Consider the following 18,841-nt stretch of genomic DNA (forward strand, 5'->3'; position numbering starts at 1 on the left):
TCGTCGAGACGCGGTGTTGTAGCGCAGCAGTCTTCCTCCGCGCAGCGTTGACGGGCTCGAATCAAGACACGTTTTGCCGTTGGGTAGACCGAGACGTTGCGGAAAGCAGTTGTCACGGGCGTTACGTCTTATCCTCGGAGGCCGGGCTAGACCTGCCAATCTAGAATATGTATCGGCAACCAATGGGAGTGAAGTTGCCAGACTGGACTTCCATCCATGAGGAGCGAACAAGTCCGCCGGCGCAAGAGTCGGTTTCTGTCCGTCGATAGTGACAAACTGCGTGACAGAAGTAGCGTCAGCAATCCCGCCAAAATGTCAACAGATACTGGGGATGAGACACGACTTACCGCTCCAAATACTCTATCAAATGGCGACAAGTGCGGGGGAATAAGGCACCTGCCATCCGCAGGAGCAGGAGCCTAGAACGTTGACGTTGCCGCGGGGCACAAGACCCACCGTTTGTTGACATTCGCGCATACCGTGCACAGGACGCGGGCGACCAATGGTAACGCGCGCAAGGGTCTCGTCCGCCCCAAAGGTCTAGACCGTGCATCCGTATCAGCTCGGACCCAGCATTTCATTGGTCTGCCCACCAACTGTCTAGACCCAGCCGCACGATGTGGTTTGAGCCCCTTGGTTTCCGTCCAAGAACAGGTTTGCGAGTGTGCCTAGAAGCGAATCCCTTCCGGCACCTGTTCAGGGTCGCGGGTTTGGTAGCAGCCGTAAAGTCGCAAAAATCAACACCGACGACTCCAACGACAATACGCACGAATCTGTGCATTTTTTCGGCAACGAAGTGCTCTACAAACTTGTTCACGCTATTCGGCGCCGAACACAGTACACATGATTTAGTTAACACACAGTAGACAAATTGGGGAAAGAGATATTATGACGTACAGGCGAACATGTTCTAGACCTCGGGCACTGGTAAGGTGTGTGGCCTCCGCTCTCTCTCGGTTTCCTTCGGTCTGGCCAGGTAGAGCTTGATTGATAATTGCTGCTTGCGGATCACTGCCCCTTGTCTATGACGTTCTGGCCATGGTTGTTAGTGCGGCGAGTCACCGGTAGCCGCAACAGCCAATCACAGAGTGGGCCGCAGCCAGTGAGAGCTTCGCAGCTCTGACAGACTGGGAAGCTAACGCAGGAGCCGGCCGGCCACGCCTCGCCATAATGTCCAGCGCATCGACAAGGGTCTAGATCAGCGCTCTCCCTTCAGACAACACTCAAAAACCACTTTAGGTCACACCATGTGCTGCGTACCGGGCCAAGCTGTCGTCAGCAGTCCGTTCTTTGAGCCTCGGAATGCCACAGAAAATTTCTCACTGACTGAGTCTGCGCAGCCATGACTTTGCTTCAAGCCTCGGTGACCCGGCGTTTGCACCTCTCGTTCCAGAACAACTGGTGTGGAACGCATTGTATTGCTGCGATAGACGTAATGACACTTGTACTTGTACTTGCATCCAAAGGAAGGAATTGTACAGAACCACCGTCCCGTCCTCTCCACGCGAAAGAAGGGCGGAGAGGACACTCGGGCGCTGAGACGTCCGGTTGATCTGGACACGGCCTGACACTCGAACAACCGCGTGGGGGAGGGCAGTCATGAGCAACATGGGGAAAAGGATGGCCGTGACGCCGCACGAAGCAAGCCGACGATGGCGCCCGTCGCGTTTATATCCCCCAACCGTGCGAAGTTGTGTGAGATTCAGGGCAGGTCTAGGTTGTCGGTGCTCGGTCCGAGCCTAGGCGCGCAGTCGTCTATTTTCGCTTCCGCGCTCTGCGTTCATAATTCATAAGTGGTGCCAATGTCTTTTGAACTCATCTCCAACCTCAACCACATGTACAGAGACCAGTATATCCGAGCACAGAGCGCTTTATACACAGCATAAGTACTGATAAACATGTTCAAAACGACGATCCAGGTTCCGGTCATATGCACGCGCTCTATTTGAGATTGTGCTCTTTCGCATAGTCGTCTAGTTGTTTCAGTAGCGCGATTTGCTCCTCCTGCGTTTTCTTCTTGCTGAAATAGCATGCGCACTTGTGTCAGAGCAATCTTTCGAGGATGAGAGCCTCCTAGTACTTACAACTCTTCAGCAAATTTCGGGATGTCCTCCGGGCTTGGCAGCATCCCTTGCTTGATGAGCGCCGTCTGACGGATGCGCAAGCTACACAGAGTAGCTCGATATCAGCATGATCAACAGAAAGACACAAAACAACGACTGACAGCTCCTCGGGTGTCGGCGGCTTCTTGTGGTGCTTGCGAACGGGCGGCCACACCGACGGCGGCGGCGGGTTCTTCCCCTTGAGTTTCTGCTGCTTCTGCTGCTTCAGCTTCTTCTTGTGGTCCTGCATCCTCAGTCAGTCCAACATTCCGCCAAAAAACGCGCGGAGGGCGCTCACCTCGATGAGCTTGCGCATCCGCTCGCCCTCGATCGCGTTCTCCGCGATCAGGTCGTCGTTCCGGTGCGTGTACTGCACCCCGAGCGCCCCCAGCGTCCGCTCGATGTCGTCCGGCTCGTGCGCCCCCGCCGCGTCGGGCGCAGAGTCGTCAAATAGGAGCGCGCCGAGCCCGCGCAGGTCGTCGTACTCGCGCCCGGTTTTCGCCTCCTCCTCGTACACCCATTGGACGCCCGCGGGCTTCTTCGCCTTCGCGCGCTTCGCCGTTGCCCCGGCTCCGGCGCCGCCGTGCGCGCCCATGTAGGCGAAGGCCCAGTCGAGGTCGCTGACGTTCGCGGACTCGATCTGTTTGCATCCGAGCGTCAGCGTGCGTGGACAGGAGCGCGATGACTGAGGGACGCACCGCGAGCTTGGTTGCGAGCGTGCGCTCGTGGAGCTTGAAGATGTTCTTGATCCCGAAGAGCTCTCCCTGCTTGCTCTTGTCGCCCTGGACGCCCTCGAAGTAGCGCGTCTGGAGGCTGGCGTTGTAGCCGACCTGCATCTGCTGCTGCTTGTACACCTGCCGGGCGTAGATGAGCTCCTCGATCGAGCCCGCGCCGAGCAGGCGGTAGACGGCGACGTCGCGCGTTTGCCCGAAGCGATATGCGCGGTCCATGGCTTGCAGGTCGTGCGCCGGGTCTGGTCGTGATGGTCAGCCGAAAGAGAGGGGGGGCAAAGTGGTTCGAAACTCACTCCAATTGGGATCTAAGAACGATTGAGGTGAGCGAGTTCCGTGAGTGCGAGCGTAAACGAACTCACCAAAGATAACAACTTTGTTTGCCGCGGTGAGGTTCAGACCTGTCCCACCAGCCATGGTCGAGATGAGGAAGATGAAGATTTTTGGGTCTTGCTGGAAACGGTCGATCATCGGCATACCTGAATAATCTTGTTAGCCACGAAGCACATGGATTTACGAGTTCTGCTTACGATCCGACTGCTTCGTTGACCCATCCAGCTTTACGAAGCCGTACGCTGATGACGATCCATGAGTACATGACCACCTGAAATAGTCCTCGCAACGCACATTGTGCTTCGAGGTGATAAGCAAGCATTTCCAAAAGCTTGACGGACTTGGTGAAGATCAGGACCTTGTTCGACATCTCGTTCGACACATCTTGTCTCCACTCCTTCAGGAGCATGTCAAGGACCTGCCACTTCCCACAATACTCTGGACGCAGCATCGCGGGGCCGTACTTAGGGATGACTTCTGATGGGAAAGCCGTCTTGGAAAGCTCTCGATTTCGTGCGATCTAAGTCACGTCAGAACGCCCGTCAAGTGATGATTGGATGAGGAGCCTCACCTGATCCGTGGTATCCGTAGGCGCTATCATAAGCTCATGGTTAGAGATAGGTCAAGGTATGGAAGACAGAGAAGAAAAACCTGGCAAGATCAGCACGAGATGGTTGGAAATCTTGATGAGTGTAGACATGTACTTGAACAGGTCGCCCGGATGAACAGGATGGCAGCATTTCTTTCTGGCCTTCTTGGAACCGCACTCGCACGCGCGATCGCCGCAGACAAGGCTCAACACCTGCGGTAGATTGATGATCCTCTTGTACACTTCGAGTTGCTTCGAAGTCAGAGGACAGAAAACGACTTGATCTGTCTTTGTGGGGAGCTGGTTCTTGATGATGTCCTTGGTACGCCTCAGAAAGAGCTGCGGGAGAATCTTCTCCGTCAACGTCTTCGCAACAAGCTGAAGCAGGCAATCAGTGTATCGAACCCGAAGTTTGCAGAGATAACGTACAGCTGCTCTGATGTGCTGGTCGTCCGTCGCAGAACGACTCTGGCCCACGCGCAATGGATGCTCGACGAAGCTCTTCCATTGCTTCCGTGACCCCGCGGCTCCAGGGTTTGTCCAGTTGAGCACGGTCCAGAGTTCTTCGTAGCCGTTCTGAATGACGGTACCGCTCAGCCCAAACCTACAAGAGCATTTGAACTTGCTGAACGCCTCGGCGAGCTTGGAAGTGGGGTTCTTGACTCGGTGCACCTCGTCGATAAAGATCACGGACCAAGGGAGGTCGTCGAGAAGCTCGATATCCATGCGAGCCACGTCGAACGACGTGACCACTGAGAGATGAAATTAAAGCACATTCGAGGAGCGCTTAAATGTTGGAAAACTCACAGACGTCAAGGCGGCCTAGCTTGAATTCGTTCAAGATGTCAGCGCGAGACGAGGGAATACCAATGTACATTCCCGCCTCGAAATATCCCCACTGTAGCAGAGTCAGCGGGAAACACAGGGTCGAGAAGCAACGCTCATACGGTTTCGAACTCGCGCTCCCAGTTGCCCACGACGCTGCTCGGTGATATAATTAGACATGTAGGCCACTTCGCGTTTGCCTTGGGAAGGCGACGATGCTTCTTCCAGTCTGGCTTATCTTGTAGATTAGAAACGTGCTGTCGACGCCGAGAGAGATCGTAGACGGTGCCCTGCTTCTTCATAATTGCAGAGAGGAAGGCGATGACCTGAATCGTTTTACCCTGTGGGGGAGAAGGTATCAGCACTCTGCAAAGGACTAGATGAGATGCGCGCACTAGTCCCATGTCGTCACCTAGAAGCCCACCCCTGCCTTCCTGGTACCTGTCCCAAAAGAATCGAATGCCTTCTCGCTGGTACTCACGTAAGAACGTGTTGATGCGCCTAGGTACTTTGTGCTGACTGTCGAGAAGCAATGGGCCTAGGACCTCCTGCCCCTCTTTTAGAGGAAATTGAGGGCGCGGCTGCGAGAACTGCATCCATACACTTTAGCCCGAGTTGTACGGATCAAGTTGACTAATTACCTCATCATCTTCTGAGCTATCAGACTCAGGCTCCGTGTCCGATCCCGTGTCATAACTTAGCGGGGCTTTGGTGGACTTCTTTGGTGGCGGTTTGCGTGGCGTAGAACGAGTGACTTGACGAAATCCATCAGAAAGAACAGCAGAACGGGTAAAGTGGAGATGACCCACCTGTCTTGGGTATGTTGAAGTGCGAAGGCGTTGATGGATCTATCCAATCCTCCTCTTCTGGTTCGGGTTCGGTGATTGAATCCTCCGGGTCGGCTTGTGGCCGGCTTGGAGGGGAAGTCTGCTCGGTCGGTAGAATGGCTGTAGCTGCCTGTAAGCGCTCGTCGGACTCGTATTCTATGGGATGTCAAAAACGGCATTTGCCACGTCAATAACAAATCGCACCAGTTTCCGACTCTTCTAGTGGCGTCGGTGTCTTTGTATTCGCCATAATGACGGGCTCAGTAGCCACCGGCGGTTGCCGACGCGCTGGTGGAGCAGCGTCATCATCACTACGCTCTTCGTCCTCTTCCTCTTCCTCTTCCTCTTCCTCAACTTCATCATCCGCTTCTGGTTCGCTCTCTTCAGGCGGCATTATGCCGAGATCCCCTGAAATGCAAGACTAAGCGCCCCTAAAGCATCCGATAGTCAGCGACATCCTCACCGAAGTACTGAGCGAGCAGATTCCGCTGGAGCGGTACCGCTTCTCTCGAGTCTTCCTCAGAGCCTTCCTGTTTTTAGCACGCATAAAATGGACGTTATGTCGAACTTACTCTGTCGCCTACGATGGGCAGAACTCGAACGACCTATGTCGTGAAGGATATCCTTGCGACGCCTCTTTGAAGGGGGCTCACCAGATGCGCCCGGCTTCCTCGACCTCTTGTTATTGGCTGGTTCCGGCTCGTATGCACCTGGGTTGAAATCTGAATCCGAGTCGGCCTCTGAAGGGTGGTCAGGAATCCAACAAGGTATTGTTCGGCTGACTGGTGCTTACCTAAAGGCGCCACAGTGGCAGCGTTATTACCTGAAACAAACTTAAGCACCTGCAGCTTTCGTACGCGCATGTACGCACGCTTGGCGTAGGCGGAGCCCTTCTTGGGGCCCGGAGGCATGGTAGTGGTTAGGGAGAGAGTGACTTCTGGGCGTCTGTCCGGCCGGCAACTTGCTCCGCCCGTCTGGGCTGAGTGGCCGATCAACACGTGGCGCTTCGCTTCCGTTGGGGTCCACGATGCTCCGATGGCCTCCAACTTGCCTCCAACACACAAATCGCTCTCAGAAGGATTGAAATAGTTGATGGTACAGCATTACTAAGGATCTGCACAGAATCCTGACCAAGCAATTGCGTACGTGTCAAGCTTCGAGAATCGACATTAACCGCCATGAACATGCTGACATCTGACCAGTGGCGGCGTCAACGTTGGGACCGCGGGTTGCAAGGTCGCTCCCCAGATTGGCCTTGCGTCGGTCAAGTTGCAATTGAGTGGGAAGCCCGGCGTCGCATCATGGCAGTGCAGGGCACCTTGCCTGGTTATCGCGCCATCCCAGACGAATCCTTGTTCCCTCGATGAACAGCGGAGCGCCGAGTGCCGGGCGTTCGCATTGAAGCCCCAGCCCCCAAGGTTTGCCAGAGAAGAGTCATTCCGATATTCCAGAAATTATCTGACTCACCATAGTCGACCTCTATGCGTGGCAGCTTGGTCAGAGGCCGATCGGTCCCCGAACGTACTGCGTACTGCTAGAGTATAAAGCATGTTCAGTTGAGCTCCCTCCCCACATCCTCTCATACTTGCCCCCGATGTCTCACGGAAAGCAGTTCACTCTCTACTCCCACGCTGGCGGAGGCCCCAATGGATGGTACGTACACGTGCAGTCGTATCACGTTCACGAACGCTTGGTTGACTCCACGTCCCCACAGGAAAGTCGCCTTCGTGCTCGAGGAGCTCGGGCTCGCCTACCACCCCATCTACCTCGACCTCGCCAAGAACGAGCAGAAGAGCCCGGACCACACGCGCTTCAACCCCAACGGGCGCATCCCGACCCTCATCGACCACCACAACGGCGACTACGTCCTCTGGGAGTCGGACGCGATCATCCTCTACCTGATCAACAAGTACGACCCCGCGCACAAGCTCTCCGTGACCGCTGAGACGGACAAGTACGACCTCATCAAGTGGCTCTTCTTCCAGGCTTCGGGCCAAGGGTGGGTCTACCTGTCTCCTCTTCCTTCGCCTATCTGAAACCCCGCTACACAGCCCGTACTTTGGCCAGGCGTTCCACTTCCTGCGCAATCATCCCGGAGAGAAGCTCCCTACCGCGATTGCGCGCTACCAGCGCGAGATCGTGCGCGTGTGGGGCGTGCTCGACGGGGTGCTCGCCCAAAGCCCGGGCGGCTGGCTCGTCGCGGGGCGGATGACCGCAGCAGACCTTGCGTTCTTCCACTGGAACGACGCGATGTTGGCGTTAAATGTGTTAGAAGGCCACCCCGACGGTGAGGTCGACTTTGAGAAGCAGTTCCCGGCGGTACATGCGTGAGTCTTGATTTGTGTTCACAAGTGAAGCTTACATTTCTGACGAGTTGGGTGCGCAGGTGGCATGAGAAGATGAAGGCGTTGCCGACGGCCAAGAAGCTGGTCGCTGATAGGGAGGCGGCAAAGGCAACCTGAAGGGTCTTTATTGACCGTAGTGTAGCTGTGTACCACGACTATTTGCTCAACCAGTCCGCATGCGAGCAACTGTTGAAACCTAGTGTATGTGCCTGTGGAGTCCGCCCGGCGTACAAGAATAGCAATACATGAGCAAAGCAAAGCGTATACAGCGTGGTGGCGCATCCAATCGACAATGCGTCCTCGAGTCCGTCTCATCCGTTGTATCCGCCGTCGAAAGCGTCTCCATTCCACTGTCCCATGCCCTGTCCCATGCCCATCCCGTGCATCATGTTCGGGCCCATCGCGCTGTTCATGCCCATGCGGATCGAGCCCAGCTGGCTCCCCATCCCACCGTTCATCCCGTTCATCCCGTTCATCCCGTTCATACCGTTCATGGGCATCATGCCCTCCCCCATGCTCCCGTCCCACATTCCTCCCCCACTCCCGTCCATGAACTGGTTCTCCCCGCCGCCCATGAAGCCCATCCCCATCCCCCCGTCGAAGCCTCCCTGCGTAGCCCCGTGTCCGTGTCCGAATCGCCCGCCTCCGCCCATCCCTTGCTGTCCACCCATCCCCTGCTGTCCGCCCATCCCGCCGCCCATCCCTCCCATCCTCATCCCCATCGTGTTCATCCCACCCATTCCGCCCATCCCGCCCATCCCCCCGACGTTCATCCCGCCCATGCCATTTATTCCACCCATCGTGGGCATGTTCATCCCGCCGACGGTGATCCCGAGCCCGTGCATGCCCATGTCCGGACCCCAGCCCATCATGCCGGGGCCCATCCCGCCCATACCCATGTCCGGCCCGTGCCCGACCGCCATGCCGTTCATGGGCACCATCGGGGGACCCATCATCCCGCCCCCTCGCGGGCCCATGCCCCCACGCGGGCCGGACGGGCCCATGTTCGCGGCGGCCTGCATAGGCGAGCCGCCGCCCATGGGCGGGTTCATGCCCGAGCTCTGGTTCGCGGACCCGCCGCGCACGGGGGACTTTGGCCGGAGGGCGTCGATGTCTGCGTGCGCGCGTCAGCGATGTGCGGAGGGGGGCGGGAAGAGGGAGCGCACCGGGGGTGATGGGCACGACGAGCTTGGGGCCCTCGACGAGCTCCTTGATGCGCGCTTCCCAGCGGTCCTTGTCCCAGCGCATCGCGCCGTCCTGCGCGCCGTCGTCGTCGCCGAGGGACATGCCCTCCTCGATCCGGTCTTCCTCACCCTCAGAGAGCGCGGTGACCCAGCCGCGGCGGGCGGTTCGCGCGCGGCCAAAGATCTCGAGGCGGCGGAGGCCGAGGCAAAAGTTCTCGATGAGCGTGTACATCTCTGGGGGCTTGAGGGTTGGGTCGGACGGGTCGCCTTCCCAGATGAGGACGTCGGTGTCTGGAGACGTCATGAAAGGAAGCTCTAGGATAAGCGTAAAGCAGGCTGAGAAACGTACCGACGTTGCAGTGGACAAACCAGCTGTCTGTGGATCGCCGAACGGTACCACGGATGCCCATGAGACAGTGTTGCTTCGTCCGTGTGAGAAGCGAAGTCGTGGGTGGATCCATCTATGCGCATACATGCGGTCAGACGGGGCGAAATTGTGAACAGAGGACGGACGAACCCCAGGTCCCTCGTTACTTGTCTTATTCGTCTTCACCCAGACGATGTCCTCGCACCTCCGGAAGCCCCACTTGGCCATGACTTCGCGTCCGCGCTCCAACCCTTCTCCCGACCCGCTGCCCACCCACATCAACACGAAAGAAGGGTCTGCAGAGAGGGCAGGTATTGGGAGGTCTTGTAGAGTGTCCCACGAGAACGACGACGAGAACGGGGGGTCGATGAGGATGACGTCGAACTTGGCGCCTTGCAGCGACGACAGCTGGGAGTAGGGGAGGAATGTCGGCGGGATGGTATGAGCAGCGACCTGCGCCTTTTTCAAAGCGAGTAATCTCTGCTGCTTGGGGTACCTATCACGCGAGCACCGTTGAGGACGCGTCTACACCTCCGTGAACGCGTGAACCAGACACTCACTCTTCAAAACGATGCTCCGGATCTGCACCCAGCACCCAGTTCTGTGGCCACTCCCCGCCGTCAACATATCTTTGAGAGTAGTCGTTCCGGATTGTCTCCTCTTCCGGGACATAGTTGTGGTACCGCGCAACGCGCGCGCGTTTCGCAGGCGGCAGATCCGGTCGTTGGGGCCTTGTCGGAGACGAGATTAGGGGAGACGAGGGTGGTGACGGAGATGGTGATCGTGGGGGTGATGGGATGGTGGGGAGCTTGAGGAGCTCCGTTGGTGGGGAAGGGAGAGCTTTCAGGTGACGTCGGTATGTCTGTTGGGTTTGGCGTATACGGGAGACGAGGGCGCTATGCGCAGCCAGAAGGTCGTTGGCGGAAGAGAGACATTCCGTCGTTGTTACGCTCATCCTGTGCTGAGCGTTCTGAGTCCCCAGACGGTCGGCAGTGAATGGAACAGGAGGAGGGAGGAGGAGAAGCGGGCCGACACCCCGCGAGGTTGCCGTGGCCAGCGCTTCGGTTGCCATTCTTGGGCTTCGACGCGGCCCGCGGCATTCCAGCGTCGCAGTCCGCTGCGCTCTCCCTCCTTCCAGCCTCTGGCACTAGTTCCTCCCTTCCCTTCACCTCTCTCTCTCGCTTCTCCACCCTCCACCCCACTTTCCTACACGATGTCGTCAGAACAGTCTTTCCGCGACAGCCTCTCGCAGTTTCGCTGGGCGCGCGGCACCACGGACGACTCGCGGCAAGCCCAGAACCTCCAGGGCACCCAGGGAGGCGCGAATCCCTTCTCGCGCTTCTACAATGCGATTGGAAACGGCTACATACCCCTACGTTCTGAGGAGCGGTCTAACGAGGAGGAGGCGTATTTCGCGCTGTCGAGATGGGAGAGGTGCGTCCACTGTCACCCAGGGCTCTTCACTATTGGAGCGCCCCCACGTTGGACAAGGCTGACCGCTGGGCACGTTTAATTTCCCTGCGTCACCTCACACGCCCAACATTGTTGTCTGCACGGATGGCGGGACGCTGGACAGGCTACTGGGCTTTGGGGCGTGCTTAATCGGGGCGGCCGTATGCTTCTTCGTCGCGTTCTTGACCGTCCCCTTCATCGCCCTCCGCCCCGCAAAATTCGCTCTCGCCTTCAGGTGCGTGCTCCATGGACCCCACCTCCCCCGCTCGCGCGCTCACCGCGCTCCCTTGGGTCCCGCGCAACAGTCTGGGGAGCCTTCTCGTGATGTTCGGGTAAGCCGTCTCGCGTACCTCGTTGACGTCAGCACGCTGAGCGGCGCACGCGCGGCCAGGTTCTCGGTGCTCATCGGGCCATTAAACCACCTCAAGCACCTCTTGTCCAAGGAGCGACTGCCGTTCTCCATCGCGTACATCGCCTCGCTCGCCCTTACCCTCTACTTCTCCCTCGGGGTGCGTCGCGCGTCCCCCCCAGTCCGCTCTCGTCCCCGAGCCTCACCCCGCACGCAGGCGCACTCCTACCTCGGCTCGCTCCTCGGCGCGATCGTCCAGGTCATCGCGCTCGTCTCGTACGTGCTCGCGTACTTCCCCGGCGGCATCCAGACCCTCCGCTTCGGCGGCCAGATGGCCCTCCGCGGCGCCGGCAGTCTTCTCCCGATCTGACCGTCGTACGCACCGCGCTTTGTACTGTACTGCTGATTGCTTTCGATACCTTTATCGCTCATTTCGCGCCTTTTTCTATCGCCCGCTGGACTGAGACGCGTGTGGCTGGCGAACCGCACGCCAAGGAGAAGACGAGGCTGAATCGACGAGCGAGCTTCACACGCCGACGCCGCGCTGCGAGTCTCACTGTTACGGACGGACGCATAGTTGGTTGGGCAGTGATCTGTCCATTACGGATCGTAGGTATTTAGTACACTTGAGGACTTGTTGCGAACGTTCAAAACAGACAAAACATAAACAAAGCATATTCACATGCACCATGCACTCTGCACTATGCGCCCTCGGTCCGGGTCACTGTGGGTCGGCTGCGGCTGCGACCGCAGACCTCAGTAATCGAGCATCATCGTGCTTTTCTGTGGCATCCGCTCCTCCTCCATTGGTTCGAGCCCCGCGAGGTCCGCGAGCCGCTGGACGATGAGTGTCCTGTACGACTCGTATGAGCGCCACTCGGGGCCGAGCGTGTACTCGTTCTGCAGGCAACGTCAAAATCACAGCACGCGAGGGAATGAAGGAAGGCGACTCACGAGGTCAAGCGCAGTGAGGGCTTCCAGCATGGGCGCGAGCTTGCGTTCGGCGTCGGCGCGGAGCACGTCCGGCGGCGGCGCGGACGCGAGGCGGAGCGTGTGTGCGAGGGCGCCCTTCAGGTCGGGATTGTCAACGTGCTTGCCGTCGAGGTAGAAGCCGAGGTGGCGCCAGACGAGCAGCGTGAGCATCTCGATCGAGTCTATGGGGAGGCGTCAGAGGAGCGAACGGCCAGGCGCACAAGGGCAGAGAGATGACGGACCGAGAATGGTCTGCGCGCGCCTCTTCGCGCGGGTGCGCCACTGCACGAGCTCGCGGGCGACGATGTTCTGGCGCTGGCGCATGTCGAGGTTGTCGAGCAGGGATGCGTCGGAGACGTGTACGACCTGAAGCGGGGGGTCAGACCTCAGCGGATCGGGGAATGGCACAACGACTTACATCATGGATGTTATCTACCCGAATGGCGTCTGGCGACGCGAGCTCAGCAGAGAGGTCGGCAATCCGAAGGAGGACACCAGACAGGTCGCTGCACATGTCCCCGATGAAGTCGACGGCGTCACCCACTGTAGGAACGGTGGCTGCGGTGGAGCGTCAGCTGCGAAGTAGTGAGAGTAGTACAAAGAGAGTAACAAACCGACAAAGCGAACTGGACGTTGCTCCTGTTTTGGTGTCGTGAACGATGGGGATAGGATGAGGGTGAAGTCTGTCTCGGAGCAGCCACTGGCGGTGCACGCGTACGAGATCAGTGTATGTTTCAGCTTGATTTCCTTCACTGATAATGCCGCACGGAATTTTGACTCCGGGCCACCTTCTGGACAGCGGGTAAGCAATGACTCAAATCACAATGGTGCGAGACATACCGTGTGATTGTGTCTGGGCGTCCACGATTTCGGCGTCGGTCTGAGGTTTCACTCGTTCAGACCAGTAAGAGTCTGTCATGCAGGTCGCCGCGAGAGCCATGATTGCACCATGCAATGTGCCAAACCCTGAACTGGAAAGCTACAAGAAATCAGATAGTGTCGCGGTCAGGCGTTTCGGGAGAACTCACAAGCTCCGCCCTTGGAACCAAGTGGACAACATTGCTGCACAACAACACCAACAAACGCAGCTCCTCGATTACTGACAGAGAGAGCTCGTCGGCGTCGTTCTTGAGCAGGAGGACGGCGGTGTCTCGATGCATCGATAGGAATTGCAGAGCCTACGAACAGTCAGAAAACACACCAGGAAATATATGAGCCATCTTACCTGGTTCGCTGCTGTAGTATGCCTCTCGCCTAGCGTCACAAGCATGCCGGCAGCAAGCTGAAGCGCTGGTAGGAAGAGCTGGTGATAGCGCTGCACTGCCGAAGGCAGGAATCCGTCCCTGTCTGCAATAAATGTAAGCATTCAGTCTCGTATAAGAACATTGGCTGTACCCACCAAGGAAAGCCTGATCGGTCTCTGGTCGGGTGTCCAGATACTCGCAGTCTGCAAGGATGGGCAGGACGCGCGCCTCCAGAAGTCGTTCGGCCCCTTGTCTTGTCTGTGCCATCCTAACGAGAAGGGACATCTTCGACTCGTATATGTACAGGGAGTTGAGATCATCTGCGCAGAAGGTGATATTAGATATGCATTTGTCGACTATGGCAGGACGAATGTACCAGGCTCTGGCTTCAGCACATTCTGCAGCTGCAAGTCCGCCTCCTTGAGACCCCGCACGAACCCGCCCAGAAACCCGTGCCGCGCGAGAGAAGTAAGCGACGTCGGGTGCTTCTCCCACTTTGACAATCGGACGAGGGAATCGAGGAGCATGAACGCGACCGTCTTCCACACCTCCGTGCCGTCGATAGCGTCGCGGGCAACGATGGCGACAAGGCGCTCCGTCGCAGGCTTGAGGATTCCGAGGCTCGTCGCGGTGAGCGAAGCGCGGCCCGACGGTCGTCCGAGCTGCATCGACGATGCTTGCATGGAGCTGTCGCTGAACGCGAGCTCGGTCGGGGACATGACCGACGACCCAAGATCGTGGAAGCCGTTGCTCTCCTCAGGCTTATCCGCGGCCTCGGCGTGGATGATGAGGTGGATGTAGTTCACGACCGCGGCGTACAGGTTTCCCCGGACCAACTCGATGCGGTTGTGGTCCGTGATGCAGTCGAGCATGCTCCGGAGAAGGATGGAGAGACGTTCCGCGGGCAGTGCGCCCGCGTCGACGTCGCCGGCTGCGGCCTGCATGAGGACCTGCTGTCGACGGTCTTCCCGAAGCTTCGTGATCGTGGTGAGAATGGTCTCGGCGAGGAGTATGGCGGTGGACTCCACAACGTTCTGTGAGCGGAGGAGGTTGGGGAGGACGTGGAGGAGGTCGAAGAGCATGTTCTCGCGCCGGTCGAAGGGGAGGCGGTCGAAGCACTTAGTGAGCGCCATGTCGAGCAGACGCCGCCACGACTCGTAGGATGTTGCGACCGCGTGCCGAACTTTCCGCCTGTGGTTCTCGATAGCGCAGCTTTCGAGGATGTAGTTGCCTTCGGCTTCGAGAGCTTCCACATGTGCTTGGAAGGTGACATGGCCTTGCTGGTGAAGGGTTCGCTTGGCGAGAGTGAGGAGGGATAGGAGTGCAGTGCGATCGATAACCTCGCAACCAGACTCGTCTACTCGGAGACATGTTTGCAGGTTGAGGGTGCCAAGTAAGGTGAGCTCCTGGGGCTGAACGATCAGGCTGTCCGACCAGTCGAAGTCGAGGGACTGCACTAGTTCAATCATGCGGAGATGAGACTGGCCGACTTCGCGGAAGGGCCTGAAGACATCCACCTCCCATTCAGCACCCGCGTCCATGGAGTCCTCCTCGGTCCCGAACATGAGCTCCAGCAAATCATTGACGTTCTTGTGCGCCGTCCGACTGGTGGATACATGTAGGTCCAACGCGACGAGGTCCAGAATCCACGACCGAAGCTTGAGGAATGAAGCCATAGTTGCAATGGTTGTTGCCAGCCGCGTGCCATCGTTGTACACCACCTCAATGAAGGGTTGCTGTTCGCTCGAAGGGACCTTGAATGGTATTGCTGCCAGGTGACGCGCGAAAAAGCGCTCCCTCGTGCGCAGGTACCGCATGGTCGACTCCGATGTCAGCTTGTGCTGGCATAAGTTGTAGATGATGTGGTAGCAACGCTCGGCGAAGGCCGGGAGGGTGAGGAATAGAGGTGGCCCGAGAACGTTCTCTTGGTCGCGTTCTCCTAACCGACGGACACCAAAGTTGAGGAGATCGAGAATGGAGTGCACGCATGCGCGTCGTCCCTGGAGCGCGTTCGGGTCTTCGATCTGGCTGGTTGACGAGGCGTTTCCGAAGAGCAAAAAATGGGCAATATTGGGGAAAGACCGGGATGGGTTCGTGTTCTGGATGAGGAGGTCAAGAACAGCCAGCCGTATGGCTTGTACCAGGACATCGGACACTCCCTCCGGATCTGCGGCACCAGCGCCAGTGGTTTCCTCTGCATTCTCCTCTGCCACTTCGACGTCCTCGGACACGTTGTTGTCGAGAATCCGAAGATAACCTTCAAGGATGCGAAGCGATTCGCTGCTGCGATCAATGAACACAGCGAGTTGCGAAGGAGTGGCAGATGACGCGAGCATTGTCAGGATCTTTACGGAGAGGAGCTGCAGTTCGGGGTAGTTGGAGTAGGTGATGTAGGCGGCGAGTGCAGGGATGTAGTCGGGAGTGAAGGAGAGCGCCTGGTCGAGCTTGATGAAGAACGAGACAGGCGGAATGTCGCCAACCAAAGTGGGCTCGTTGAGCTCGGAGAGAAGGGGCAGGAAGATGTCAAGGAAGATGTCTTGAATCTCGAGAACCCGATGAACAATCCTCAAGACACGGATAATCGTCGTCCGGTAGTAGGGCTCCTCCTGAGCGAGACCCTTGTCGAAGCCGTCGAGTCCTTCGGCCAAATACGAGATGATCGCGACTTGAAGCGGGGATGAGATGAGCATGCGGCGCATCGTCTCAAACCCAGGGTGGATAGCAAGTTGGACAACGGCTTCCTTGGTGGGCTGGAGCTCCTCGATACCAGTAACAAGAGACTCAAGGTCGAAGCTGGCAAGACAGCGCTCGATAAAGCAGAGGCACAGGTCATTCATACGCCATCTGTCAGACAGACGAAGATACTCCCTGGCAGGTATCCGTGCGAATACGTTGTCGACAACGAAGTCCACGAATGGACCAATGCCCGGAGTTCTGTACGGCGCGCCCATCGATTCCGGGATGGTGTTTGTGGAGGGAGGGTCGGCCACTCGTTCGCGGAGGGGGATGCGTTTCGGAGTGTGGATGAGGGTGGCGAGGAGGTTGAGGAAAGGAATGGTGCAAGGGTACTGCTTGTAGACAGACTCCACTTCTTCGAGTTCCACCTCCACGCCTCGTCCGACGGGAAGTCCTGCTCCTGGGCCGTGTGCGAGGCGAACGTTGATAACCTCCAATCTCTCCATGAGTAGCCAGACACTCCTGCAGATCTCTACGCCAACGTGGGATCCGCCCGGAGCGCAGAACGCAGCGAGCGTGTCAAAGACAGCGCCTTTCAGCTCGAGAGGAAGCCCGAGAGGGATGAGAGACACCATCGTGGGGATGACGCGGTAGCGACTGTGCTGGCTGAGGTTGGCGCGGGCGGGGATGCAGTAGGTGACGACAATGGAAAGGAGGCGGAGGAAAGACTGCGCGAGCAGGACGTCTTGCGCGGAAAGCTGCAACTGCTGTGACTTGTGAGAAGGTCCTTGCGATTGCCAGTGCTGCGTGGCACCAAACCCTTGCTGAGCCCCTGCGAAACTCTGATTGGGAGGCGCGTTGGGTCGCTGGGGCGCAGCCGACAACGCCCAAGACTCGAGAAGACCGAATATCGACGTCCAAGAGACAGGCGCTGCTGTAGAGGTTGAGGCGACTGGGCCGCTGGGGCTGTCACCGGCCCCTCGCGCCAGATGGTTGTAGGTCAACTCGCTGCACTGCTGGCCGGTGGCAAGTCCAGAGAGCATGTCGAAGAGAGCCATTGTCATGTCGATGTCGCGGGCTTGAGTCGACCAGATTGACCATTGCAGGAAGGCGGAGAGCTTCCCCGACGACAACTCGACGTACTCGCGATATGACGATCGTTGCCCGGGGACCACGGTTCCTGCTCCCCAGAAATGTAGTCCCTTCTCCGGGGTGAGTGTTGTGTACAGGAGGCCGATGAAGGAGAATAGCATGGCCAAGTCGCTTCGTGGAGATACTGCAGGTTTGCTATCCCCTTCTGTGCGCGAGAGACCAGGGGTGGTCGAACGGTACATTCTTGACCGGTCCGCTCGTGCGCCGGCGAGTAGGTCTTCCTGCCGCTGCTTGATCTTCCTGAGCTCGGAAGAAGCTTGGGTGATAAGAGAGCGCACAAGCTCCTCGCATGCGTCGAGGAGAACAGGCTTGAAGTCGTCTTGGGGCAGCTCCATCTGAAGGTCCTGCTCCGAGAGGACCAATGCCGACGAGATGAAGGAGGTCATGACTGGTCTTGCTCTCGCCGGAGGAACAGGACAAGTATACGTGCGAGATACGAGAAGCAGTCGCCTTGCACTGCGTTCCATATATGCGTCTCCAGGTCGTCGGACTTGAACCCATCAGTGTTCTCAAGAGCCGGGTCTGCGCGGCGTGCCGCGGTGAGGAACAGCGCCCATTTGAGGAGAATGCTTGCCTTGAGCCCAGGTTCCGACCACTCCTTCTTGACGTCCAACAGCCGCTTCATCCCATCCATGAGCGTTTTGTCCTTCAGAAGCAGCTTACGCGCGGCGCCACCGGCGGAATTTGGGTCCACCATGTCGAAGGCGGTCAACACAGTGGGGAGAACGTAGAAGGTCATCGCATGACGCGGGTTTGCGTTGAGCCATTCGACGAGTTTTGGGATTTCACTCGCGGCGAGATGCCCCATACGCGCAAGCAAGAAGAGGACGATCGCGAGGGCGCGTCGTTCGTGCTTGAGCGAGTCGCACCGGGCATTGAGGACGTCCGCACCGAGACCCGCGTTCGCTTCAAGAACATGGCATGGGTTGAGAGCAATGACACTACGGTCTGAAGATCGACTCACGTTGACTGGGAGGGACGGTGTCGCTCTTCGCGTTCTGTCGCGCCACCTGGGCCTTGTTCAAGGCGTTCCCGGTGCTGTGAATCTCCTGGAAGACCTTCATCGCCAGCGAAAGCCCGCCTCCTGGCTGAAGGAGCTGTTGTCGGACAAATATGTCTATTCGCTGGTACAATGTTGTTGCGTCCGCGGTTTCCGCGCGTTCTGCGGCTTGAAGGATGGTGCCCAGACAGTCCGCCGTCTCCCTACGCCGTTTGTGGTATTCCATGATCGTCGCCTCAATGAGTTGCACCTGATTGAGATTTGGGTTGGCGTGCATGACGTCCTGGAGCAGGCTCGCGACATAGCGCTCCGAGCAGTCGAGTTGTTGGGAGATGAACACGGCCTGCTTGGCGAAGTCTACGTTGACAGCCACCGTACGGCCGTTTATCGTGATTTTCCCTGTTGCGGGAATATCGGGACGCGTATAAATGGGAAAATTTGGAAGGTACTGACCTGAGTCCAGCTCGCGTTGCTCCTCAGGTTTTCGCGGACCGACGACACAGAGCTCAATCAGGGACTGCCGGTGAGCCATGAGCTCCTCGAAGAACTCCTGTTCGCCATTGGGGAGGCCTTGACTGCTCGTCACAGACGCGAGCGCGGCCCGTAGCCGCGAAACGGAGGCCATGAGAGGAGGGAGGAGGAGAACAAGGATGGTGGCCGGAGCGCGCTGCCGGCTTCGCGTGCTGTGGCACG

At 58.1% G+C, this 18,841-nt stretch overlaps 5 protein-coding genes across 5 annotated transcripts; 2 read left to right on the forward strand and 3 right to left on the reverse strand.

The window, feature by feature from the left end:
• Nucleotides 1–1,941: 1,941 nt before the first annotated feature.
• Nucleotides 1,942–5,176, reverse strand: BXZ73DRAFT_91588 (P-loop containing nucleoside triphosphate hydrolase protein; the record flags this gene model as incomplete). The annotated part of the gene is made up of 15 exons (XM_048026030.1): nt 1,942–2,020; nt 2,085–2,165; nt 2,225–2,346; nt 2,401–2,742; nt 2,801–3,075; nt 3,196–3,312; nt 3,364–3,408; nt 3,461–3,686; nt 3,738–3,760; nt 3,818–4,133; nt 4,185–4,507; nt 4,563–4,653; nt 4,703–4,921; nt 4,976–5,014; nt 5,090–5,176. The coding sequence occupies 15 exons, from the start codon at nt 5,174–5,176 to the stop codon at nt 1,942–1,944; spliced, it is 2,385 nt and encodes a 794-aa protein (XP_047875003.1).
• A 1,825-nt stretch (nt 5,177–7,001) lies between these two features.
• On the forward strand, nt 7,002–7,869 carry BXZ73DRAFT_51388 (glutathione S-transferase C-terminal-like protein; the record flags this gene model as incomplete). Its single annotated transcript, XM_048020622.1, has 4 exons — nt 7,002–7,060; nt 7,122–7,406; nt 7,459–7,734; nt 7,794–7,869. The coding sequence occupies 4 exons, from the start codon at nt 7,002–7,004 to the stop codon at nt 7,867–7,869; spliced, it is 696 nt and encodes a 231-aa protein (XP_047875004.1).
• A 194-nt stretch (nt 7,870–8,063) lies between these two features.
• BXZ73DRAFT_51386 (MT-A70-domain-containing protein) lies at nt 8,064–10,258 on the reverse strand (the record flags this gene model as incomplete). Its single annotated transcript, XM_048020620.1, has 6 exons — nt 8,064–8,356; nt 8,549–8,866; nt 8,919–9,227; nt 9,286–9,397; nt 9,454–9,799; nt 9,864–10,258. 6 exons carry the CDS (start codon nt 10,256–10,258, stop codon nt 8,064–8,066), a joined length of 1,773 nt encoding a protein of 590 aa, XP_047875005.1.
• Nucleotides 10,259–10,516: 258 nt separating this feature from the next.
• Nucleotides 10,517–11,474, forward strand: BXZ73DRAFT_51401 (ER-to-golgi vesicle protein transport Sft2; the record flags this gene model as incomplete). Its single annotated transcript, XM_048020624.1, has 5 exons — nt 10,517–10,737; nt 10,880–10,990; nt 11,061–11,087; nt 11,147–11,264; nt 11,322–11,474. 5 exons carry the CDS (start codon nt 10,517–10,519, stop codon nt 11,472–11,474), a joined length of 630 nt encoding a protein of 209 aa, XP_047875006.1.
• Nucleotides 11,475–11,860: 386 nt separating this feature from the next.
• On the reverse strand, nt 11,861–18,773 carry BXZ73DRAFT_104119 (nucleoporin Nup186/Nup192/Nup205; the record flags this gene model as incomplete). The annotated part of the gene is made up of 13 exons (XM_048015799.1): nt 11,861–12,004; nt 12,059–12,258; nt 12,319–12,442; nt 12,495–12,634; nt 12,691–12,867; nt 12,917–13,055; nt 13,105–13,254; nt 13,302–13,423; nt 13,476–13,640; nt 13,697–17,492; nt 17,567–18,054; nt 18,113–18,547; nt 18,602–18,773. 13 exons carry the CDS (start codon nt 18,771–18,773, stop codon nt 11,861–11,863), a joined length of 6,252 nt encoding a protein of 2,083 aa, XP_047875007.1.
• Nucleotides 18,774–18,841: the final 68 nt, after the last annotated feature.

Source organism: Epithele typhae, assembly GCF_022376455.1.
Source record: "Epithele typhae strain CBS 203.58 chromosome Unknown BXZ73scaffold_48, whole genome shotgun sequence".
Taxonomy (NCBI): Eukaryota; Fungi; Basidiomycota; class Agaricomycetes; order Polyporales; family Epitheliaceae; genus Epithele; species Epithele typhae.